The sequence below is a fragment of the Heterocephalus glaber genome, unplaced genomic scaffold (genome assembly GCF_053883595.1).
Source record: "Heterocephalus glaber isolate CG9 unplaced genomic scaffold, H.glaber_assembly_v1.0 deba00000122, whole genome shotgun sequence".
Taxonomy (NCBI): domain Eukaryota; kingdom Metazoa; phylum Chordata; class Mammalia; order Rodentia; family Bathyergidae; genus Heterocephalus; species Heterocephalus glaber.
The window spans coordinates 12,438,833-12,466,405 of NW_028258138.1; the positions used below are offsets into that span (position 1 = coordinate 12,438,833).

The 27,573-nt window shown below is 36.7% G+C and overlaps 2 protein-coding genes across 2 annotated transcripts; both read left to right on the forward strand.

The window, feature by feature from the left end:
* Positions 1 to 236: 236 nt before the first annotated feature.
* Krtap7-1 (keratin associated protein 7-1) lies at positions 237 to 1,749 on the forward strand. Its single transcript, XM_087209896.1, has one exon. It carries the CDS (start codon positions 1,017 to 1,019, stop codon positions 1,251 to 1,253), a length of 237 nt encoding a protein of 78 aa, XP_087066022.1. The 5' UTR covers positions 237 to 1,016; the 3' UTR covers positions 1,254 to 1,749.
* A 22,437-nt stretch (positions 1,750 to 24,186) lies between these two features.
* Positions 24,187 to 24,670, forward strand: Krtap8-1 (keratin associated protein 8-1). Its single transcript, XM_004842268.2, has one exon. It carries the CDS (start codon positions 24,187 to 24,189, stop codon positions 24,376 to 24,378), a length of 192 nt encoding a protein of 63 aa, XP_004842325.1. The 3' UTR covers positions 24,379 to 24,670.
* The last annotated feature ends 2,903 nt before the right edge of the window (positions 24,671 to 27,573 follow it).

The following is a 27,573-nucleotide window of genomic DNA, read 5'->3' on the forward strand; positions in this document are numbered from 1 at the left end:
AAATATAACTTTACCCATTTTATTATTATGTTTAAGAATACTTGCTCAAATGGATTTTTGTAGCAATGCTTTTAAAAATTAAAAAAATGAATTTATAATACACATTAGAAGCCATTTAAAGTGTTATACACATGTACCAACTCCACATAAGATGTGTAAACAATATGTACTGCAAATATGTACCAAGAAAAAAAAAAAGGAAGGGGCTCAAGACATGGGCACAAGGGAGAGGGAGGGAAGGGAAAGGGGGTGAGAAAAATCAATCAGATATGTTATGTACAGGTACCAACCTCCCACAAGGAATACAAGCAGTACGTATTACATACTACTATTAATAAACTAAACTAAAATAAGCTTTCCATAAAAATAAAATGAGTATACAGTGGTATTTGGTAAATTAAAGATATTCTATAACCCCAGCCTCTGCCTAGTTTCAGTTTAATTTCTTCATCCACAAAAGAAACTCTGTATCCATAAATCAGTTGGTGTACCAATGTTTAGGAGCGATATACGAAGTGAATTTCAAGAGACTGTAGAGTTTCCATCTATTGTTTCAAAATGCTGTTATCCAAATCTCAAAAGACCTTAGCATGTGGCCTTGTTTTGATTTGAAGTGCTTACAGTCTCACCAAAGCTGTTATCCTGGCTATGTCAGTTGGGAGGGGTTTATAATCACAGGACAGAAAGAATCTTACATAATGTGATCAGAATGTAGTAAACTATGGGACACTGATGAGAAGAATTCCGTTTCATGTGAAGGATGGGTGCTTTGAAGATGGTATGCATTCCTCTGTAGATAGAAAAGCCAACAAAAACATGGGCAAAGAGTCTGTGGGTATTTTAATATGCATTTTGCTAGGAAATAATAGGATTGTTTACACGCATCTTTAGGAAGATGCGTAGACAGGCATGCCCGCCCACCAGCTTGAGGTATAAAAAGCCGTGCACAGGAGGAGACCTTCATTCACAGTCTTGTCCTTCACAGTCTATCCAACTCCTTCTCAACTGCTGCCACCATGACTCGTTATTTCTGCTGTGGAAGCTACTTCCCAGGCTATCCTTGCTACGGAACCAATTTCCAGGGGACCTACAGAGCCACCCCGCTGAACTGCGTTGTGCCCCTGGGCACTCCCCTGCACCGCGCCTACAGCTCCCGGAACTTCTGCTTAAATGGTTGCAGTGGTTGTTGCTATGGCAGCAGCTTTTACAGGCCTTGGGGTTCTGGCTCTGGCTTTGGTTACAGCACCTACTGATGGACCGGTGGCACTGGTGAGAACAGGACTCCCAATCGGTTCTCTGCACAAGGAATGACTTGAAGAGCAACTATCTTCCTGCCTCTAGATCTGCTTGAGAGATACTGACTGCTGCTTACTCAAGTTTTGCTCGTTCAAGATACTGAACAAGTCGTCCAGGACTCAAATGTCAAGCTGATACTCATTCACAAACTAAGAAAGCAAGACGTATTTTTCAGACATACTTGAATTTAGCAGATAGTTTGACTCCCAGGGTTGCTCTCTTCATATATTATTAACTTCTACATCAACATGAGTGTATTTCAAATTTGGGTGTGGGTAGGAAGTGGCTTTACTTTTAGTCTTTTAATAAATCTATTTTATTAAGCATGCACATTTTTGTCCTGGCCATTTATTTTACTGTTTCTGTGCTTTTGTGTTCATCAATCTTTTTTTTTTTACCTAATAATGGTTCATTTTAATCAAATTTTATTTTGATTTAAGACTGTACAACCACCTTAGAGTGATGCCTAACTATTATTTCTTTCCATATTGAGATTTTAATTTTAAACATTCTGTAGGTGTGTCCCAAATTTATTCCGAATATACTACAGTTGTTATTTCTCTATGCTGATTATGAATGGAAATATTTATTAGTTGTTGAATGCTAAGAAATAAATTTCTTCTCTCCTTTTATTAGTGACATGATTCCAGTTTGATTCATTTTGCCTTCTTTCTGTTTTTATTCTCAGCTCTGGCCATTGAGCCCCAGAGATTGTTGGAAAAATTATAACTAAATGAACTTGGTTATGAAATTGTATCTTTAGGAATTTCTAAGATTTGCTCAATAAAGGAAAGCCAACTCTAACATTACACAATATTTTCTCCCCTTTTCAATAGACGGTTTTTTTATCCCACCTTCTTCACCTCTGATTATATATATATATATATAGCTAGTGATAAAAGATGAAGCACTTATTCTTTGAAATGATAGTTGCCATCAAAAGCACTTGAAGTGATTTGTGGTCTATACTTAGAAAATGGTCCTTGTCGCTTACAGAGAAATCTCTCTTTATAGAAGCAAAATACTTTATGTTTTGAATTAAAGCCCATTCATTCATGTGTAAAGTATTTATTGGACTCTTGCCCCTAAGAAGGTGCTCAATTAATTGTTCATTGACTTGACTTGTTAAATCTCTGGTTTATGGGTGCAAAATGTTGTATAGTTCATTGTAAATTTCATTTATTAATGCACCCAAAATTATGAGGCCTTAGCCACCGTGTTAAGAGGTTTGAAGTGATAAAAACACATTAGCATGTATAAATTAGTCCAAGAAATTGATCTTTATCAAGAAGAGATTCATTCATTCAACAGATACCTATCACCAAACACTGTCCTAAGATCTGGGAATAAAAGATAAATAAAACACAGTTCCTGCTCTTAAGAGGTAAATGTTGAGTTTGATCCCTGGTACCAAAAAAAAAAAAAAAAAAAAAAAAAAGAGGTAAATGTATTTGACTTAATATTTAATATTCTCCTATTTTATAACCAATTAATGGGCTATAAATGATCATGCAAAGATAGATATTTCTTATTCACTTCCTTCCTAGGATTCAAAGTGGGAGATACTCTCTGATCAGACACACCAGATACACACACACACACACACACACACACACACACACAGTTTAAGCTTTCATTCTAGAAGTTTGGTTAAATAAATATAATCACAAGAAGAAGCAAGAGATATATCAAGATAGATATGCTTGTAAGAAAAGAAAAAAGAACAGAGCTATCTGAAGATGAATGGGTTATCACCCTAAGGAGCATACAGTCCAGGGGTATTAAGTACTGAAGGGGTAATTTGGGATCTCTACCAAACTCAAATGTCTAGATTATATCATCATAACTAACATTAATTTTCTAAGGCCAAAATTGTTTCGTATTGTATCGGTTGATTTTTAAAATTTTGAGCCTTTGAGACTTACAGAAGTTATCATAATAGTGCAAAAAAGTCCTGCATGCCTAGATGTATTAAATGTTTATATTTTGTCATATATATATTTTCATGTATATATACACTTTGATGTATATAAATATATATATACACCATCATATATATCTTGATATGTAAAGGTATATTAAAATTCTTGCATGCTCAGATTTATAAAATGTTTATATTTTGTCTTACTTATATGCATTCATAAATATATAAATTATATAATATATATATATATCAGTGAAGTGAGACATCAGGTTATATTTACCCCAAGAACAAGGACAGTATAACCATAAAAATTAGGAAAATAAATAGTACTTAATAATAATATCATACTACTACCTAATTCACAGTGCACACTCAGATTTAGCCAATTGTCAGTGATAGTTCCTTTTCCTTAGTCCAGGATCCAATATAGTATCATGTGTATCCCTCTAGTGTTCTTTGAATCAATTTTTAACCTTTATCTTTCTCGACCTCATTCAATTTGAAGAATACAGGCCAATTATTTTATAAAATATCCCTTGATTTGGGTTTGCCTACCTTTTCTCATAGCTAAATTCATATAATGCTTTTTTGGTAAAAATACCATAGAAGCGAAGCTGCGTCCTTCTCAAAGCATCACATCAGGAGAAAAGTTATGTTGATTTATGCAAGTTTGGTTGATCTGAACTTTCATCACTTGAAAATAGTGTTCTTCAGGTTTCTTTACTATAAATTTGCCATTTTCTTTTTTGTAGTTGATAATTGATTTGTATGGCTATACTTTGACACTATATAAATATGTTTCTTATTAAACTTGTAGCCTCTAATTGGGATCATTTATAATTTTCTAATTTTGTAAATATATAAAATTATTATTTATTGGTTGGCTTTCTACTGTAAGAAAGAACTTTCTCTTCTCTCCATTTATTTTGTTTGCTTGCTTCCTTGTCTTGATACTTACGTCAATATGAGCTAATGGATTCTTAGTGTACTCAATATATTATATTTCGCTAACATTCTTATTTATTCTGGTATTCCAATGCTTCCATGTTGTCTCCCTTGTCTTTTAGAAATAGCCTCCATTATTATTTGATCATTTCTTTTTGGGTCAATAAGGTATTCCCGCAGTTCACCCAGAACTTTTCTGCTGTAGTCATGGAGTCAGTAATCTCTCCCAGGAGCACAGGTCCTTGTAATGGGTCTGGGTTTAGGAAGTCATATAAGGGTGTTGAATGTGCTCAATGCTGTGCCTGTCCCCCCTGCATATCCCCACTGCTGCCACACCAATCTTTGCCACGGTTGTTAGTCATCCTTTCAGATTCAAAAGTGCTGCACTCAGACTGTGCCAGAGCTCTGTGAGCATGACACAGTTTGTTCCCTGGCAGGAGTCATAGTAAGGTAGGAAAGAGGCTTACCTTCCCACCGTGGGTGGTCTCCAAATGCCAGAGTGCAAACTGCAGGTGGCCATGTGGGTGACCTTAATAATTTCCATTCCCATTCTCCAGCAAGACTTGCATTTTACTACCTTATCTGTTCCTCAATCCTAGCATTTTTCTTAGTGTTGTGAGTCCCAGTTCTGTCTGGGATTTTGAAAGTAACATTGGCCTACTCCTTGCTTGTATCATTGTCTTTCCATGGGTTTTGCTGTGGCTTCCTCTTGCTTTCTGGTTCCTCTTCATCTCTTTCCCTTCATTTAGAAATTCAGTCAGTCAAACTCTCTTCAACTGATATTGTGCCTAGCATTCTCTATGTTCTTGTTGGCCTTCACCTTTTTTCACTCCTTTACTATACTTTAATGTGTTTTGGGAAAAAAGGAAAAAAGAGAAATCTTATGGTCATTTTGCCACCTTGAATCTGAAAAATAAAAATCCCTTAAAGAGGGAGAAAAAAGAATTTAAAAGTTAGAACAAAAGTTTGTCTCCCTTTTTTTTCTGCAGTAACTGTGTGACAAGTAGAATAATAGATAACTTACTCTTTCCATAACAATTTATAGAAGTATATTTCATTGTTTTCCATATGACTGAAGAGGAAACCAAAATTGGAAAGTTAAATCATTTGTTTGAGATCATATCATTCACCTGTAAAGAAAAACACCAAAATCTAACCAAGGAAAGTCTGAGTCTAATTTTTTCACTGTCAAAAATATTATACAGCACTTTAAACATTGGAGAGGTTTTCCTAAGAAATACCCCTTTGCAATGCCTCCTCTTATGCCATTAATAATTACATCTGTATTTGCACATTTATCTACAGTTTACAAAATATGTAAATATCATTTTATTTAATTCTGACAATATTGGGAGATTGGTGTCATGAAGGAACTGATAGAGATTAAGTAATTTGTCCAAGCGGGCAAATATTCAACAGTTGAGGAAACCTGAGAAGTGAGCCAGTGTAAGTAAAAGTCTCCTGATTCCCTCCACACCAGTTTCTCTGCAACTAATCACAGCACAAAAACATTAATTCTTTTTTGGCCAAATGATCCTAACTGTAATTAGCAAGATCTTTAAGCATTTTCACAAGATTTTCAGCAAATTTATAAAGTAACTATTAGGCTCCATTTTTTTTTTCTTGTACTGGGATCAACTCAGGACCTTTTGCTTTCGAGGCAGACATGGCACCACTTTGCTAAATCCCCAGCCCCAACTTTTAATCTCAGTACCAAGTCCTTAGATTCCCCCCCACCATTATCTCTAAGAAATGATGTCAAGCCTTTGTTTCGAATATTTCTGTCCTGATTCACACCTTCATGATTTCTGGTGAATCACTATACCAGCTGCTTCTCTGGTCTTCTTGCCCATCTCAAATTCTTCTTCCATACAGTAAACATAGTAATCTCTCAAAAATGTAAATTGTATCAGGTAGCTGTTTTTTAAATAAACTCTTTAGTGACTCTTAAAATTTCTTATAGCTTTCAGGAAATAGATGAATCAGGAGATCACAAGTCTATCACTTTTTCTGGTCTCATTTCCTACTTCTCCTTGACATGCTTCACTTGTTCCTGCAAGGGAGCTTACTCTAGTTCTTTGTTCTCTTCTGCTCTCTTTTTCTTCTAGTGAACTCCTGCAGGCGCTTCAAATGGTCCTGCTCCATCTCAGACAACTTCTCTTGTTCCAGTTAGAAGTCCTGTCTCTGTCTTCTTGTCATATTGTTCAAACTGCACTAATGAAGCTACCAACCAAGATCATGGGAATACACCTAGACTCAAGCGAAGTTGGGTTGATTAACTTGTGGAGGCACCAGAGACCATGAGAACATGAGAAGCTGAAAGAGGATGTCAGGAGGGGCTGATGGTAGGATTTGGGATTGAATTATGTGATCTGAAAGGATTAAAGGAGGTTGAGTCACTTTCCGAATTGAGTATTATATTTGTTTCCCATTGGTACTGTATTTAATGGCCAAAAATTTAGTGGCTTAGAACAACACAAATGTACCTTCTTACAATTCTGGATGTCAGAAGTTCAAAATATTTCTTATGGAGTGAAAACAAGTGTTGGTAGGACTGCATTCATTCTGGCAGCCCTAGAGGAAATCATTTGCCTTGCCTTTCCAGTTGGTAGAGGCTGCCCTAAGAACCCTGGCTCTTGCCCCCTTTCCTCCTCTAATGATAGCAACCAAGCATCTTCTAATCTCTCTCCAAGATTCTGACAATGACTCTTCCGTCTTCCTCATTCACTCCAAGAATCCTTGTGATTACATGGAGCCTACCTTGATAACTCAGGATAATTTCCACCTATTAATTTTCCCTTGCCACATTATAAGTATATTTATAACTTCTGGGGATTAGGATGGTGACTCCCTTGGGAGACCATTATTCTTTCTACCACCAGAACTAGCAAGAAATAGTCCTAATTTCATGATTGTGGTTTTAATAATTTTCATTTAGGAGGATGGAAAAAGGATAAAGTTGCAACTGGTAAAGAAGAAGCGTGGCATGGAGAAGAGTGGCGTGGAGTTTTTTGTTGTTTTCCATATTCTTGTTTTTCTCTGTTCTCAGTCATAATTACAGACTGGTCTTGTCTTTTTTCTTATTTGTTGTCACAGTGTGCCCTCATCGCACTTGGCCTCTGGAAATTGTGCACTGGAAGAAGAGATTGCTCTGGTTTGCCATGAGGCTGCTGTTTTCTTTCTTGCGGTGCAGTCATTAGTTTGCAGTCCTGATTTCCCAACTACACTGTGTATTCTGCACTGTGAATCCTGGAGGTCAAACACCATGTTTTATTCAATGTTATTGACACTTGTGATAAATGTTTGTTAAATTAAAGGAAATACTCTAATGCCTTGCTATGTAAAACATGTTCTGCTTATAAGAAACATGGGCATCAGCTGGGATCATGCCCAAAATACAGACTCAGGGGCTTCTCTGCTAATCTAGCCTCTAGACTTTAGCGAGATCCATTGGTGATTTGTATGCACATAAAGTTTGAGCACTGGGATTCTCATCCCAAAGGAGGTGGAGAGGGACATACACTTCATTGTTGATTTTTGAAATGCCAATGAAATGGTATTAACATTTTCATGAAAAAGAAAGTTTTCTTCTTTAAAGTTATTTTTCTAATACTTTTGTTCTATTTTGTATTGCCATTTACTGGAAAACTCGATTATGTTTTTCATTTCCATTGAGAATAGAGAAAAGGCACTTAAAATTGTAGCAGCAGAACTGTGATTAGATAAAGGGAAATATTTCTTGATTTTGAGTCCTGCCAGGCAGGGAGCTCTTTGGGTATTTTATAAAACTCCTGAATGCATTAAGCATTGTTGTCGCTGAAAATACGCTGTTACTTCTCAGACACAATTTCTTTTTAGTGACTTACCTCTGAGGCTCCTGACATTATCTCCATCAATGGTATTTGCACTACTGTGTCCTGCTCCTCCTTTTCCCTTTTCAATCATGCTCCCCCTCAGTAATCTGCTTTACCACTGTGCCTTATTATTTCCACTTTGAAGCTTCTGGGTCAAATGCACTGGGGTGCAGCTTCAGAATTTTCAAGTTTTTCCTTATGAACAGCCTTAAAATTTAAGATAAACTTTAGAACACTAGTAGTAATATTCAAATTTAAATTTACTTTGGTTTTTATATTGGGTTTTGGTCAGCAAAGAGGTTGGATAATGGTACTTTTACAGGGTGGGATTATCACTCCTTTTGTGGTTTAGCAGAGATGGGAACATAGCTTAAAGGACATGGGAGGGACATATCCCTAGCCCTTCCAGGGTCCATCCCAGGAGTGAGGAAAGGAAGTGTCAAGCTTCACTTATCAGTGAATCTGTCTCAGCACCGAGGTAGCATAACATATCATTTCTTGTATTTTACCCTTTCAACTAACTCACCCTGCAGCTCTACTTTTCCAGGTTCTGGCTGTAATGGTGATTTTTGTGACACAGCAAAGGGGTTTAGTCTTCCATTTTGCATCTGTAAGAACAGAGGATAGATACTAAAAGTTACCTTGATGTCTTAACAGTGATGCCAATCTTGCAGCAAATGTATTTTCTTTGGAAGAGTGTTTTCGTGTTGCACATGACACGAGTCTGTGGACTCTGACAAGAGTCCCTGAATCTATAAATATCTAGGCATTGTTGTGGTCTCCCACTGCTTCTTAAGAAAACCATGTGCTTCCACATCAAATAGTAAGCTTTATTAACAAGGCTCTTGCTTGACAATTAACCAAAGAGCCTCACAAATGTGGCTTAGCCTCAAAAGTACAGCAATAACAAGTTTCTGAAATGGTGCCTTAAATTAGCCTCAAGACTTGGTCAGCAATTTCTGGCCCTGCCACATGACACTTTTTTTGGTATGTTGCCTGCCAATTAGATTTGACTTGATGTGGTCTTAACTTTAAACTAGTGTTTCTTTACCTGTGCTTTATTGACATTTTGCTTCTGACAATTCTCTTTAAGGACTTGTACATTATATGATGTTGGAAAGCTTCCTTGGTCTTTACTCATTCAGATGCTAAATACCACCACTCCTAACACCTTGGGACATACGAAATTGACTCTGAACATTGACAGACATCCCCCAGTGGACAAAGTGCCCATAATGATAAATTTCATCAACTCATCAACATAAATTTATCTGATTATCACTAAATCACCACCTGTATTGGAATCACCTGATCTCTTAGAAACAAGGATTCCTGGGTCTCACCCTAGAACCATGGAATCAGAATCCATAAGCATGGAGTCAGAAGTGGGCATTTTAAAGAAATATCTTGGAGATCCTTGCACAGACTGTCCTTTTAAAACCATTAAGGTTTAGAAGTTCCAGCAATTCTCTTCTGAGATTCCCACCACTGCATTTCAGTTTTAAAGTGATAGCTGCTGGGACCTCATTAGTTTATCTTAGCAGGATGTGTAATAAGGTGGGAAAAGTGCTCTCTGTACTCAGATGCTTAATTGACCAAATTCTAATGAGGGAGGGTTGAATTGTAACCTTGGCTTATCAGTGATTTTTATGGTAGAATCATACAATGTGTAGGGCAACAATTCCCCAGAAGTCAACTCATCTCATTTTATAGCTGAGTGCCTTGAGCCCAGAAAAGTGATTTGCTTAAATCCTCACAGCAAGTGAGTTGCAAACTTAGGTTTAGAATATTGTTTCATTAATTCATTCAATGAATACTTATTGAAAACCTAGATTGTGCCCAGTAGTGGGCTAGGCACTGAGAAATGAAGGATACATAAAACTATTATTTTTGCTGTCATGAAAACAACCATGTGAGGGAAGTAGACAGCAGTCACACAATTTAAGGTTAAGTGACGACTATAGTAAGTACTATAGCTATGGGAAAGGTGGTGGCCTGTCAGGGTGCTGTAAATAAACTTCAGCTCACCGGGGAAGTCAGCAAGTCCTCCCCAAGGACGTGATGGAGCTGGCACCTAAAGGTCACAGGACGCTGGCTGGGAGGAGCAAGTGAGGATGATGATTCCATGCAGAACAACAGCATGTGACAAAGTTAGAGAACAGCGAGGTGCATGCCAAGTTTGAATAACTAAGACAATGGATGGAAGTAGAGTGATTTAGAGAGTTTTAGATAGCTTTACAAATAAAAAAAAAATCTAAAAAATCAATGGAAGTTACTGAAATACTTTTTTTGTTTTCTTTTTAAGAATGCTATTTATCTATTTTTAATATCCTGAGGCGCATTCCTTTTCTACCTATTTTTTGAGAGTTTTTATTACAAAAGGGTGTCAAATTTTTGTCAATTTCTCTTTCTACATCTATTGAAATGATTACATTTTTACCCCTTGTTGTCAATAGGGTGTATCACACATATTTATTTGGGTATGTTGAACCATTCTTAAATAATAGGGAGAAATCTGTTTGCATCTGTTTTATGGATTCCATTTGTTTCCTATGTTGGGATTCCATCATGTTCCTCAGATCCTCAATTTTTTTATCTGTGTCCTCTCTAAATTTATTAATCATGTCTTGCACCATGAGCAAAATCTTTGCTATTATCTGAGTAATTATTTCTGATTTCATTTTCCCCAGATCCTCTTTTGTTGCCAGTTCAGAGAGCCCAGGTGTTTGAGTATCAGATTGTTCCATCTTGTTTCCCTTTGGGGTTGCTGTAGGTGATCCAGAAGTCTGTTTTTGAGGCTTGTTTACGTGTCTTCTCATTTCCACGGGGGCGGGGGGTGCTTCTGGAGCCCACACAGCTCACCTGCTCTGCCCTAGAAGCTTGGGATGGCGGCGGGGGATCTTCCTTCCGGGTGCTGGGACCGGCTCAGCTTCTCTCTACATACTGCCAGATCTGATTTCTAATAGTTTGTTTTGTTAAACAAATTTCTATCTATGTTCATACTTTTTTCTTCTATTATCTTTATCCAGTTTTAGGATTAGCACAATGTTGAGTTCCTAAAATGGGGGAAGAAGTGTTCCTTCTTTTTTCTGCTTTAAGCGTTTGATGTAATTTATCAGTTAAAATGTATATGAGCCTGCTGTTGTCATATAGGTAGGTTTTCAAGCTAGGAATATACTTTCTTTAATAGGTGCTATTCAAATTGTATATTTCTTTCAGAGTTAGTTTCATTAATTTGTCTTCCAAGGTACTTCTTAGAAGTTGTCAAATTTATTTCAAAACAGATTTTTGAAATAGGCTTTCTATATTCATTTAAATTCTGTAAAATTTGTGGTAATGTCTCCTAGATCTTGATATTGTAATTTAAAAAATATATAATTAATATTGTGTAACAGGAAGAAAAGGTCTAAAGGAGCAGGGGAAGTGGGAGGTGTAGGGGAAAGGAAAAAAGGGAAAAGAAAAAATATGAGAAAAGGGAAAAATGGAAACAAAGTCTTTGCAAATAGAGAAGGGTGGAGGGGGTGAAGGGAGGGCAGGATAAGGTGAAAAAAAATAAGAACCAAGATACTCAACTAATGGTACAAGATCCCAATGATGAATGTAACTGTATTTTATACCTAAAATGTACCAATAAACTTAATGGGAAAAAATAGGGATAAATACCATTTAATCATGGTGTATGATCCTTTTAATGAGCTGTTGAATTTGGCTTGCCAGTATTTTGCTAAGGAGTTTTGCATCTATAAAGAATATTGGTCTGTAATTTTCTTCTTGCGGGATCTTTGTCTGGCTTTTGTATCTGGGCAATATTGGCATCAAAAAAGTTTTCCTACCATTTCAATTCTTGGAAAGTGAGAAGGATTGTTATTTTTTAAATGCTTTGTAGAATTCAACAGTGAAGAAATCTGCCTCTGGGGTTTTCTTTTTTAGGAGATATCTTATTGAGTCAGTCTCATTACTTATTAGTAGACAGCTCATATTTTCTATTTTTTTATGATTCATTTTTGGTAGGTCTCATGATTCTAGAAATTTATCTATTTCATCTAAGTTATCCAGATTTTTGTTCATAGTAGTCTCATGACCATTTATATCTCTATGGCATCAGTGATAATATTTTCTCTTTTATTTCTGATTTTATTTTAATCTTTACCCCTCTTTGCTTTATCAAGATAAAGATTTATCAGTTTATCATTATAAAAACAAATTCTTTTCTATTGTTTTCTAAAGTCTATTTCATTTATTTATGTTCTATTTTTTATTTCATTTCTTCTACTAACTTTAGACTTCATTCTTCTAGTTCCTTGAAGTGCAAAGTTAGATAGTTTGTTTGAAATCTTTTTCTCAATGTAGAGTTTACTAATTTCATAAATTTCTCTCTTAAAACACGTTTTGCTGCATTACCTAAATTTTAGTATGTTTGTTCTCAGTGTTACTTATCTCAAGATAGTTTTTGATTTTCCCTTTGACTCCTTGGAGAAAGGTGTTAATTTCTACATATTTATGATTTTTCAGTTTTCTCTTTGTTACTAATTTCTAGTTTTATACCAATGTAGCTGGAAAAGATGCTTTATATAATTTGAGTCTTCTTAAACTTGTTAAGACTGGCTTTATGGCCTAAGATATGACCTATCCCAGAAAATGTTCTGCATATATTTGAAAAAAATATATATTCTGCTGCTGTTAGATGAAATGCTTTGTGTGGTTTTTAGATCCATTTAGTAAAGATACTTCACATTCAGTGTTTCCTTATTGGTTTTCCATCTGAAAATTTTAATTCATTGTTCAAAATGAATTGTTGAAATCTCCTGCTATAATTATGTTATTGTCTATTTCTGCCCTTTGGATCTATTAATATTTGCATTTTATATTTAGGATTTCTGATGTTGGGTACATTTATATTCAGTATGATTATATTTATTGATAAGTTGACCCCTTTATATATACTGACCTACTTTACTTTCTGTTACTGTTTTTGACTTAAGCCATGTTTTATGTGTTATAAATGTAGCTACATCTGCTCTCTTTTGTTTTCTATTTGTAAGGAATATCTTTCTACATCTTGTCATTTGAAAAGGGAAGAGTTTCTTATACAAAGCAAATAGCATGGCATTACTTATCCATTCTCACGGCCTCTGTGTTTTGATTTGGGGTTTTATAACTTTTATAATTGGCATAATTATTGATAGATGTGAGCTTAAATTGCCATTTAAGGCAAATGTATTGCCAGCATCACATTAAATGAGGAAAAACTGAAAGCTTTCCTGCTGAAATCGAGAACAAGACAAGGGTGTCCATTATCAGCACTGCTGCTCAACACAATCCTTGAAACATTAGCTAGCACACTAATGTAAGAGAAAGAAATAACAGGGGTATGGCTAGGAAAGGAAGAATATCATTATTAGAAGATTAAATGTAGATTAGTGTCTCTCACCACACACTAAACTAAAATCAAAATGGATCAAAGATTCACATATTAAAATAGAAACAATCTGCAGGAAGACAAAATATTTAAAACTCTTGAAAACATAGACATAGGCAGGAACTTTCTGAACAAAACCCCAGTTGCACAAGAAGTGATACCAAGAATCAACAAATGGGATCGTATTAAACTTAAAAGGAAAGGAAACAGTCAACAGAATGAAGAGACAACCTACAGAGTGGTAAAAAATTCTTGCCGGCTACTCTTCAGACAAAGGATTAATATCTAAAATATATAAAGAATTCAAAAGAGTTAGGTCACCCAAATTGAAAGATCAATCAAAAATTGGTATTTGAAATGAATAGACACTTCTTAAGTGAAGAAGAACAAAAGGCCAAAAAATACATGAAAAAATGTTCAACATCACTGACCAATCAAGAAATGTAAATTGAAAGAGCACTGAGATTCCACCTCACTGTAGACACAATGGCTATCTTTAAGAAATCAAATAATAACCAACTCTGGCGAGGCTGTGGGGAGAAAGGACTCCTTCCTTATTGTTAGTGGGAGTGTAAACTGGTACAACCATATAGAAATCACTATGGAGATTCCATAAAAAATTGCAATAGAAATTCGGTTTGACCCAGCTATTGCCCTTCTAGGTATCTTTCAAAAAGAATTAAAGGTATCATCACAGTGATACATGTCAGCCCATATTATGGCAGCACAATTCACAATAGCTAAATCTTGAAAACTTCTCATATGTCCATTAACAGATGAATGGATAAAGAAAATGTGGTATTTATATATGACAGAGTACTACTCGGCCATAAAGAAGGATAAACTTGAGTCATTTGTAGGAAAATGGGTGTACCTTGAGATCATAATGTTAAGTGAAATAAATCAAACACACAAGCTTAAATATTGCATGGTTTCTCTTATACAAGAAGCCCAGAATATAAATAAAGAGCAAAATAAAAGACAGATAATAGGAAGTAAGGGGTTAGATCTTTTTCAAGTGGGAAAGGAATCAAGAGTTGTAGGGGATAGGTAGAGGGGAGAGGAAGGGGATGAACAAAGAAATTAAGATGTGTTATGTGCATGTACCAAACCCAGACAAGGAATGTAAACATTGTGTACTGCAAACATGTACTAATAAAAAATAAAAATGGATACAAACAAGACATTCTGTTCTACTTTTTCTGTTATTCAAATGAATCATTATATTTTCAAGCTCAACACCTTAGGTTCATAGGGCAAAATCTTTTTTGTACATACTGGAATTGACTCTATTTCTGAAATCTGTACACAATAGATTTTCTTGCTCCTTTGTAGGCAATGAAAGAGCAAGATTTTTTCACTGTATTTATTATCACTAGACCTTATTTAAAATCAAAGAAATACAAAAGATATCAAAATTTTATTAAACAATATTTTAGCATTATTATCAAAATAGAAAAGGGTAATAAAATGTATAAAAACCAAATATCTAAAAAGGATTATTCCCATGTTATGTCTTTTTATATGTGAAAACTACTAAATCACATGAGCCTATTATTGGAGCAAATTTACAAGAGAAGACATTTTAACTGGTTTAAACTGGTGCTCTTTATACCCAGGGCTCCTTACAATTTCCCTTTTCCTATATTGTGTGGTGTTGAAGTTCTGCAGGAATTTTTAGGAACTAACTTATAAGAAGCTGAATAAGAAATACATTTAAAAGATAGATTTATGTGGTTTGAAGCCTCTTTCATATCCAATTCAACTCCTTTTTAATTAGATAAGAAGTCATCCTTGTGTGGAAATGACTTTCAAGAATACATCTACCACCTACCTGCCAATTCACCCAGAATGGGTGTCACAGGGCATAGGGCCAGAGCTCATATCCTAGGATGAATTTGTCCCCTGGCATCCAGCACAGTGTGATAGGAGAGACTGAGAAAATAGTTTTCGATGAGAAGGAGTCAGAAGCTAGTCTATGGAAAATGAAAATATTATAGAAGCTTGTCAGGCAATAAAGTAGTAAATATAATATTTTTAGCTGAATTGTGTAATATTCGTGATTTTGCTGGTGTTACTCTTTTCTGATTTATTTTCATATATTAACAAATGTGTAATTTTATATTTACATTGAGTTATTTTTCTTAAAGAGAACTTTCAATATTGTATGAAGATCAGGCTCTCTGAAACCTAGATCCCCCCTTGATAAACATGAGAATAAAGGGACATTTTTCCTCTGCCATGCCCTGCTGCCATGCCACCCTGCCTTTGAACTAGCTGACTATGGGCTGAAACCTCTACAAACTGGTCCAGGCTGTTCTGGAACTATGTATCTCAGCTAGCCTTCAACTCATAATCCTGCCTTGGTCTCCCAAGTGCTGGGATTACAGGCTTCCACCAATGCATCCCACTTTGTGACTTCAGATTTGGCAAAAGACTTTTAGATATGATACCAAAAGCATATGCAACAAAGAAAAACTGGCTTCATGAAAATTAGAAACTTTCATGCTTCAAAGGACACTTAAAAAGAAAATTAAGACCATGCCCTACTAAGGTCCTGAGTCTCACAGAACACGCCGAATCACCCCGCTGCAGACAGGCAGGTCTGCCCACACCCTACCAAGGTCCAGAGTAGTGTGGAAGACACCAAATCACCCCGCTGCAGACAGGCAGCCACCTGGTTCCACACTACAAAGATGCAGAGGACACCAGACCACCAGAAAAAGGTAATGAGTCCCGTTGCTCCTGGCACAGAGGTAGGAGCTTCTGAGCTGCAGTCCCACTGCTCCTGGTCCAGAGGAAGGGGCTTCCCGGTCACCATCCCTCTCCCTGCTCCCAGCCCAGAGGAAAGGGCTTTTGGGCCACTTTCTGTACCGCTGCTCCTGGCCCAGAGGAAGGGGCTTCTGGGCCACCATCCCTCCCCCTGCTCCCGGCCCAGAGGTAGGGGCTTCTGATCTGCCACCCCACTGCTCCTGGTCCAGAGGAAGGGGCTTCCTGGTCATCATCCCTCCCACTGCTCCCAGCCCAAAGGAAAGGGCTTTTGGGTCACCATCTCTACCTCTGCTCCTGGCCCCTGTCCCACCTCTCCCAACTCAGAGGAGGCAATCCATATAGGCGCTAACAGCCCCTCACCCCAGTCGAAATGAGAAAACACTTAAATAAGTCTCAAAACCAGACTTCCAGATCACCTACAGCAACCCCAAAGGGAAATGAGATGGAACACTCTGATACTCAACAACCTGGACCCACTGAACTGGCAACAAAAGGGGATCTGGAAAAAAATGAAATCAGAAATAATTTCACAGATAACAGGAGAAATTGTGCCCCTAGTGCAAGACATGATTAATAAATCTAGAGAGGAGCTCAGGAACATGATGGAATCCCAACATAAGAAACAAATGGAATCCATAAAACAGATGCAAATAGATTTCCAGGACATGAAAAACTCCATTGAAAGTCTACACAGCAGAATGAGCCAATGTGAGGACAGAATTTCAGATATAGAAGATAAGATTGCCATTAGTGACCAGGAAAAGAAAAATTGCTTCAAAATTATAAGGGAACATGAGAAATCAATCCAGCAGCTGCTAGATGATGCAAAGAAGAATAACATAAGACTGACTGGGCTCAATGAAGAAACAGGAGAGAGTGGAGATGACATAAAAAATCTCTTCACAGAAATAATGGCAGAAAACTTCCCAAGCAGGGGAAAAGAGCTTGACATACAGATAAGTGAGGCATATAGGACTCCAACTAGCCTTGATCAAAAAAAATCTACACATAGGCACATAATTGTTAGGATTCCAGAAACACAACAGAAGAACAAAGTTCTCCAAACAGTCAGAGAAAAGAAACAAATCACATACGAAGGAAAGCCCATCAGAATCACAGCAAACTTCTCAACACAAACCATCGAGGCAGGAAGAGCTTGGAGTGACATATTCCAAGCCCTAAAAGAAAACAGCCTCCAACTCAGATTGATGTACCCTGCAAAACTATCTTTCAAAATGGATGGAGAAATAAGATACTTTCATGACAAAGAGCACCTTAGGAACCTCGTGAATACCAAACCAGCACTCCACAGAATTTTACACAATATCCTAGGAACAGACATTGAGGATCACAACCCCAGGAAGCAAACCAGAATGAACTCATCTGGCATGACAAGAAATTAAATGTAAAGGGGAAGAGAAAGTCATGGCAATGACAAGTCAATATGTTTCAGTTATAACCGTCAACATTAATGGTCTCAATTCACCAATCAAAAGAAACAGACTGGCAGAATGGGTCAAGAAGCAAAATCCAACAATATGCCGCATACAAGAAACACACTTCATTCAAAAGGAAACTCATAGACTGAAAGGTAAAGGGTGGAAAACAATACTCCATGTGACAGGAACCCCCCAAAAAGCAGGAGTAGCTATCCTCTTTGCAGATCAAGTAGATTTCAAACCAATACTGATTAAGAGAGGTGAAGAAGGACACAACATCCTTGTAAAGGGAAGAATCCAAGAGGAAAAGATGACAGTCATAAATATCTATGCACAAAACACTAGTGCACCCAACTATAAAAAACAAATACTAATGGACATGAAAAGTCATATATGCACTACTACAATTGTAGTGGGGGACCTCAACACCACACTGTCACAAATAGATAGATCAACTAGACAAAAAATAAGTAATGAAATATTAGAACTCAATCGAACTCTTGAACAAATGAACTTAACAGATGTTTCCAGAGTCTTCCACCCCACAAAATCAGAATACACATTCTTCTCAGCTGCACATGGGTCATTCTCCAAAATAGACCACATACTCACACATAGAACGTGTTTAAGTAAGTGCAAAAGAATTGAAGTTATCCTCTGTATATTATCAGACTAGAGTGTGATGAAATTGGAGATCCATAGCAAAAGAAACTCAAATAATTTCATAAACACATGGAAATTAAACAACACACTTCTGAATAACCAATGGGTCACAGAGGAAATTCAAAAAGAAATCAGAAAGTTCCTTCAATTAAATGACCATGACAATACAACATATCAGAATCTATGGGACACAATGAAAGCAGTCTTACAAGGGAAATTCATAGCAGTGAATATGCATATTAGGAAAACAGAGCGAGCCCAATTAAACAATCTGATGCTGAATCTCAAGCTTCTAGAAGAAGAAGAGCAGGACAACCCCAAAGCTCATACAAGGGAGGAAATTATAAACATCAGAGGAGAAATCAATGCAATGGAGACGAAGAGAACCATACAAAAAATCAATGAAGCCAAGAGTTGTTTCTTCGAAAGAATCAACAAAACTGACAAACCTTTAGCCAACCTTGTCAGAAAAAGGAAAGAAAAGGCCCAAATCCATGCAATTAGGCATGAAAAGGCTGAAATTACAACAGACCCAGCAGAAATCCAGAGGATCATCAAGACCTACTTCCAGAACCTATACGCCAATAAGGTGGACAACACAGAAGAAATGGACAGATTCCTAGATACATATGAATTACCAAAGTTGAATGAAGAAGACCTAAAAATTCTAAACAACCCAATATCAACCAATGAAATTGAAAATGTAATTAAAAACTTATCAACTAAGAAAAGCCCGGGCCCTGATGGCTTCACTGCTGAATTCTACAAGACATTTAGAGAGGAACTGCTGCCACTACTGTTGAAACTCTTCAATGAAATTGAAAGAGAAGCAATACTCCCAAATTCATTCCTGGAAGCAAGCATCACCTTGATCCTCAAAGCAGAGAAAGACCCAACTGAAAAAGAGAACTATAGGCCTATCTCACTAATGAACATAGATGCAAAAATCCTAAATAAGATAATGGCAAACAGAATGCAGAAGATCATCAAGAAGATCATACACCCTGATCAAGTGGGATTCATCCTAGGGATGCAGGGATGGTTCAATATACACAAATCAATCAATGTAATACACTATATCAATAGAGCCAAGGACAAAAACCATATGATTTTCTCCATAGACACAGAAAAAGCATTTGACAAAATCCAACGTGCATTTATGATAGAAACCCTACAAAAAATTGGAATAGATGGTCTCTACCTCAAAGTGATAGAAGCCATCTATGAAAAACCAACAGCCAATATCATACTAAATGGTCAAAACTTGAAATCCTTCCCACTAAAATCAGGAACAAGACAAGGATGTCCACTATCGCCACTCTTGTTCAATATAGTTCTGGAAACATTAGCCATGGCAATTAGACAAGAGAAAGAAATAAAAGGAATAAAGATAGGTAATGAAGAAGTCAAATTGTCATTATTTGCAGATTACATGATACTCTATATAGAAGACCCCAAGAACTCCACCAAAAGTCTTCTAGACTTAATAACCAAATTCAGTCAAGTAGCTGGTTACAAGGTCAACACACAAAAATCAATAGCTTTCCCCTACATGAATAACAGACTCACTGAGAGAGAAATAGGGCAAATAATTCCTTTCACAATAGCATCCAAAAAACTGAAATACCTAGGAATCATCCTAACGAAAGAAATCAAAGACCTCTTCTCTGAAAACTATGGCACTCCGAAAAGAGAGATTGAAGATGATATCAGAAAATGGACAGACATCCCCTGGTCCTGGGTAGGAAGGATTCATATAGTGAAAATGGCCATACTTCCAAAACTGCTATATAGATTTAATGCAATTCCAATTCAGATCCCAGCAGCATACTTCATAGACCTTGAGAAAACAATCCAAAAATTCATTTGGAACAAGAAGAGACCCAGAATAGCTAAAGCAATTCTAGGTAACAGAGACATGGCAGGGGGCATCACAATCCCCAACTTGCAACTATACTACAAAGCTACTGTGATAAAAATAGCATGGTACTGGCAAAGAAACAGTCTTGAGGACCAGTGGAACAGATTAGAAGATGCAGAAACAACGCCAGACACACTCAGCCATCTCATCTTTGCTAAAGGAACCAAACACCCTCACTGGAAGAAAGATAGCCTCTTTAATAAATGGTGCTGGAAAAATTGGGCTTCAACTTGCCAAAGATTCAAACTAGTCCTGTATCTCTCACCATGCACTAAACTAAAATCAAAATGGATAAAAGATCTAAATATTAAAATAGAAACTCTGAACCACTTGGAACAGAGGTTAGGTAGAACCCTTGAAGACATCAGTGTAAGAAAAGATTTTATGAACAAAACCTCAGTTGCCCGTGAACTAGCACATACAATCAATAAGTGGGATCTCTTCTTATTAAAAGGCTTCTGCACAGCAAGAGAAACCACCAGCATTGTGAAGAGACAACCCACAATGTGGGAAAAAATCTTCACCTGCTCTTCCTCAGACAAAGGTCTACTATCTCGAATCTATAAAGAACTTAAAAAGATCAGACCTCCCAAATTTTAAAGACTCAATACAAAAATGGGCATCTGAAATGAACAGACATTTCTCAGACAAAGAAGTAGAAATAGCAAATAAATACATGAAAAAATGTTCAACATCACTGGTCATTCAAGAGATGCAAATGAAAACAATGCTGAGATTCACTTCACTACAGAAAGAATGGCTGCTATCATGAAATCAACCAATAACAAATGCTGGTGGGGCTTTGGGGAAAGAAGAACCCTGCTCCACTGCTGGTGGGAGTGTTGACTGATGCAACCACTGTGGAAATCAGTATGGAGATACCTCAAAGAACTAGGACTGGAAGTCCCATTTGACCCCGCTATTCCTCTGCTGGGTATCTTCCCCAAAGAATGAAAAGAATCATACCACAGTGATATATGTGCTCCCATGTTCATAGCAGCACAGTTTGTAATAGCCAAAGCTTGAAAACAGCCCAAATGCCCATCAACTGGAGACTGGATAAAGAAAATGTGGGTTTTTAAAAAAATAAAATGGAGTACTACTCAGCCATAAAAAATGAGGAATTAGAGACATTTATAGCTAAGTGGATGCACATTGAGGTGATACTCTTAAGTGAAATAAATAGGACACACACGTGTAAATACCGAATAGTTTCTCTGGTGTGAGAAACTGAAAGTGTAAATAAGGACTAAATGTATAATAGGTCATGTGAAATAGGAAGAAAAGGGGCAAAGGGTAAGGAAGTGGGAGGGCTAGGGGAAAGAATAGAAGGGAATGGGATTAATATGAGAAAATGGAAAAATAGGAACAAAATCTTTGTAAATAGGGAGGACTGGAGGGGTTGAAGGGAGGGCTGGGCAAGGGTGAAAAATAAGAACCAAGAGAGACTATGTAAAGGTGCAAATTTCCAATGATGAATGTCATTATCTTGTATACCTAAAATGTACCAATGATTAGAATGAATAATCAATAATGCAAAATAGGAAGAAAGGGCCCAAAGGGGTAGGGGTAGTGGGAGGGGCAGGGGAAAGGAAAGAAGGGAAAGGAAAAATGATGAGAAATGGAAAAAATGGAAATAAAGTCTTTGTAAATAGGGAAGGGTGGAGGGGGTGAAGGGAGGGCTAGGAATGGGGAAAAAATAAGAACCAAGATGCATTATGTAAAGGTACAATTCCCAATGAGAAATGTAGTTGTATTGTATACCTACAATGCACCAATAAAAGAATTTAATACAAAAAAAAGAAAAAGAAAAAAAAAAGAAAAAATAGAACCAAGATGCATTGTGTAAAGGTACAATTCCCAGTGAGAAATGTAATTTTGTATTATACCTACAATGTACCAATAAAAGAATTTAATAAAGAAAAAACAAAAACAAAAACATGAAAATAAAGTTTCCATCGACCCTATACAAGGTTAAGGTAGCTATTTTTAAAAAATTTCATTTTTGAATAATGATTTGTTGATAAATAATGTGTTTCTCTACCATCTCCTTTTGTTAGAATTTTCTGTGAAATTTTTAGAGAAAATCCTCACTGTTCCTTGTATATAGATTTACATTTTTAAAACAATGGCATATTTTAATATTTATCCACCATTTCTACTCCTATATAAAGTTGTGTATTATACCACAGAGGGCAAAGTTATCTTGTCACACTGAATGGGCAGGTGGGAGAGGAACTTATTTAAGTAGGTCATCATCATTGAATGTTGGCATTAACTCAAATCATTTTTTTTTCATTATATGAATGCAACTTTTAAAATTGCCATTTTCCTCAAATGTTCTGTATTTTAATTGTGAAATGGAGCAATATGATGATGGTAGAAATATAATGTAGATTATTGTATGACTCTTAGCGAATGATCAGAGGTTGAATATCTTTATATTTAGGAACAAAGCTAATTTTAATTCCCTGGCTTGACTTAGCTATAAACTACTTGAAGTGCTTGCGTTTTAAATTCTGAATCACCATAGGTAGCTACATATCTTTGTTTATAAGGCAGTGTGTTGGGGCAATACTGTAGGCGTTTGTAAAAATGCCTCTGCTGTAATTAACCAATTAGTGGTTAGAATGCTGGCATAATTTTGTATTTCTCCAAGAGTCTCACCTTGACCTTGGATTCAGCCCAGGCCCTGCTTTCTGCAGAAAGAAGGAACAAAGTTACCTTTGGGATATTCAGTAAAATTTTGGGGCCAGCACGTAACACATGTTTTGTAGTCCCCTAGAAGGACTCCTTTGCCTTTCTTTTTCTGTGCCAGTACCCTCATTTGCCATGCTTTCTGAAAGTTCTCCAATCAGCGCCCTTGTTGGGCACCTGGGAATAATTTTTCAGGTCTTGCATGAGCCAAGATAATTTTGATCAATCTTAATTCTTCTTTATTCCAGAGGGAAATAAATGAGAACTAAATATCTGTTTAAAGAGGAATGATTTTTTTTTCTATCCTGGGGTGCACAATCAGTCTAAAAATGAAATAATATTAATTTAGTATTCACATGACCTTTCATAAGATCATCACAGTTGTCAAATAACCTGGCTTTGTTAGATGTAATGGAAAAATAGTCTGCATTTTAGGATGAAATCTCTCACTTGTTCTTCTTTTTTTTCCTTGTTTTTATTTTCCATATTTACTGTTAAAAGTATATTAGATCAACAAATCATACTTGTTTGATGCTCAATTTTAAGATTAATCCACACACTATTTATTAATTGCAAGATTATTAGTATAATCAGTGGTTTAGAACTGTGTTGTTGGATACAGTTTAAAGGATGACTATAACTGCGATTAATTTTTTAACCAGTTTCCTAAACAGAGTAGATGTATATGGAAAGTTTCAAAAAGGAAATATTTCTGGTAAACCCTACAGCATTTGTCTCGCATGCTTCCAAAAGATAATTCTTTAAGCAATTGAATACTAAGAATTACCTCCATTTTTGAGATGAGCTAATTATTGATTTATTATTTCATATATTAATGTATCCAGCACATATTTATTGAATTCCAATGCTGCATTGTTGAAATTCAGAGTGAGGCCACATAACAGTCTAGAACATCAGAATCCTCCCTGGCGTTACTAAAGCCTGCTTACAGAGAATTACATACGGGATCTGTAAGACCAAGGGCTTTGAAGTCATTGCAATAATTTTTTTTTAGCAAGGCACATACTGTGTTTGAAGGAATCGTCTCCCCGCATTACGTCACATGAGAGCATTATTAAACAAGAGCAAAACAAATTAATGAGCTTTTGGTAGTGCAAATTGGTGTCAAGAATGAAAATGAAGGCCTTGTGCTTTCCCACTACACCTTAGAGCCAGCGTATATAAAGAGGGCTCTGAGACCAGGGAATCCATCAAACTCCCTTCTCCTGCTACTTGAGCCCTCCACTGCCAGCACTATGTACTTCAACAACTGCTTTGGCTCTGTCTTCCCCGGATGCTACTGGGGCAGCTATGGCTACCCCCTGGGATACAGCGTGGGCTGCGGCTTTGGCAGCACCTATTCCCCAGCGGGCTATGGCCTCGGCTACGGCTATAACGGCTGTGGAGCTTATGGCTACAGACGCTGCTGGCCATTTGCCCTCTACTGAAGTCTCCGAGACAGAATCTTCTCTCCTTCAAAGGCCAAGTAGCATCATCTCCAGGTTCCTGCTCTATCTACCTCTTTTGTGCTCATCGACCTCCAAGCGGCTGCTTTTCAGACTTAGCATCAGAATCCCAAAGAGGAAATGGGGAAACCAGATGATAACTCAAGATGACTGCCTAAGGCAATGTTTGTGGGGACAATTTCAAAAACTTGACAGACAACTTGACACACATTACTCTTGAGATATACTCATGCCTCTCGTCAGGAAAAAGTTATGGACGTGTCTCTCAAATTTTCAATAAATTTGTCTCAACTTGCATCATATTCTCATTCTGAACTGCGGTTTTCTTTCTTGGTGTGTACATATTTTCTAATACATCGAATGGTGGGGAGGTGGATTCATTGTTCTCACACACAGGCATCAGAAGCAAGGAGGAGGCAAATAGTATTTAATCCGGTGTGATAAACTGTCAAGTGTTTGGTTGTCTGGTGCTGAAAAAGTTTTCTATTTGAACTTTACCCAAACTGTGAATTAATTAAGCATGCAGGTTGCAAAGGGACAGGGAAAGCAAGGAGGGATTTTTTTAGGAATTAGAGCATCTGGTAGAACATCCAATCCCATGTCAATAGCTTCAGGTCACCTTCTCATCTCATGACTTCTGCTCCTCCCCAAGAAAACCTAGCATAAGAGAGAGACTTTTTCAGTTATTCCCATGTTAGTGTAGATGAAATTCACTGTGATCTTTCTTGGTGACTAATGATTGTAGAATAAAGTATGTTGTCCCCTATTTAAGGACTCTGGAATATTATTTGAGAAGTATATGCATCCTCTGGGAGTCTGACAATGTCTTAGGTAAAGTGATGAATCACCTATATCAAATCATGTAAGGTGTCTACTTTATAGCTTAGAAGAACCCACATTAGACAGAATGACAGGAAGCTTCATGATCTTTGTAGAATCAATATCAGGTAGTGAGTTTCACTATTAAGGGTTATGAGCTATAATGAATATTTCTGAAGATATATCAGCCTCTGTCTATTTCCTTTAGAGAGGAGAGCAGTGTCCCTTTTATAAGGAAAATAAAAAATACCTTAGTCCTCCTGTTGAAAATATTTTATGTACAGTACAAATATTCTTAGTGATGGAGGACTTGGCTGAACTCCACTTTTTATTGAATACTGTAGCTTTTAAGTGGTCATATTGCACATGATTCTCCTTGTAGCTATGAATGTAAAAGCTGTTTGGAAGGATCACTTCAGAAGAGAGTATTATCTCCAACATATTTCATTCAACACACATCTTTTTTTAATAAAAGTTCAGAAAACATAAATTTCAAGGATATCTAATTGCATCCTATTTTCCTTTTTAATAATAATAGGTATCATTGCAAGAAATAATATCTCCAGCTATGAATGTTCTAGTAGCCAATGGTAACTCATGTTGAGGACTGAAAATGAGTTAAACATGTAAGTTAGGGGCTGGGGATTTAGCTCAGTGGTTGCGCTGCCTGCTGCGCAAGCTCAAGGACTCGAGTTCAATCCCCAGTACCAAAAAAACAAAAACAAAAACAAAAACAAAAAAAACATGTAAGTTAGAAGAGAATGGGGAAAGTAAAGGGAATTTTCAGCAATTAAAGCAACCAATGGAAGTTGAGCAATCTCATACTGTATTCTTGAATGATGATTGACTAATATAGAAACTTAAACTTGAAAAGATCTCAGAGAGCATCTAAAGTGTTTTGTAAACAGTGGTATGCAGGAAAATTGCATGAGTAGCTGATATAAAATGTACACTCTTATGCCTCACTCCCAGAAATTCTGACTTGCTGCATCTGGGGTAAGGCTCAGAAATTTAAAAAAATTTTAGAAGCACCCAGTGTGGTATGAGGTCTACATTTTAAGAATCAGTATTTCAGGCATTCACACACACATATCTATCTATCTATCTATCTATCTATCTATCTATCTATCTCTATCTATCAATCATCTATCTATCATCTATCATCTATCATCTGTCAATTCATCATCTACCTCTATCATCTTATCTATGAAACTAAGTCTTAAAATTTTTTTTTAAATTTTATTGGTACATTTTAGGGTTACAATATAATGACATTCATCATTGGAAATTTGCACCTTTCCATAATCTCTCTTGGTTCTTATTTTTACCCCTTCTCCTGCCCTCCCTTCAACCCCTCCATCCCTCCCTATTTACAAAGACTTTGTTTCCATTTTTTCATTTTCTCATATTAATTCCATTCCCTTCTTTCCTTTCCCCTACCCCTCTTTTTTCCCTTCCCCTTTGTCCCTTTTCTTCCTATTTCACATTATCTCTAATACCTTTTAGTCCTTATTTATATTTTCATTTTCTCACACTAGAGAAACTATTCAGTATTTACACATGTATGTCCTATTTATTTCACTTAAGAGTATGGCCTCAATGTGCATCCACTTAGCTATAAATGTCTCTAATTCCTCATTTTTTATGGCTGAGTAGTACTCTATTTTATATAAAACAAAGCACATTTTCTTTATCCAGTCTCCAGTTGATGGGCATTTGGGCTGTTTCCAAGTTTTAGCTATCACAAACTGTGCTGCTATGAACATGGGTGCACATATATCACTGTGGTATGATTCTTTTAATTCTTTGGGGAAGATCCCCAGCAGTGGAATAGCAGGGTCAAATGGGACTTCCAGTCCTAGTTCTTTGAGGTATCTCCATACTGATTTCCACAGTGGTTGCACCAGTCTACACTCCTACCAGAAGTGGAGCAGGGTTCCTCTTTCCCCACAGCCCTGCCAGCATTTGTTATTGGTTGATTTCATGATAGCAGCCATTCTTTCTGGAGTGAGGTGGAATCTCAGCATTGTTTTATGAAACTAAGTCTTGATAAACAAAAGTCATTTACTCAAATGTGTCTAGCATATCTCACAAGATAAGGACAGAGGGAGGATCATTTTTTACATGTCCAGGACGTACAGGTGGTACACTGCAGTAGATCATCTGTTGTGAAAGCTTTTCTCCCTTACATGTGGCTGCTGGAATGCTACAGAGATTTTATCAATTGTAACAGTGTGGGCAGTTATTAAAAACAAAAAGAATCTGTTAAGTAGATAATAGACTGGTGCTGAAGATTCAGATGTCATAATCTGCTAAAAGGAAAAAAACCCCTATTATTGGAAGATTTTATAAATTCAT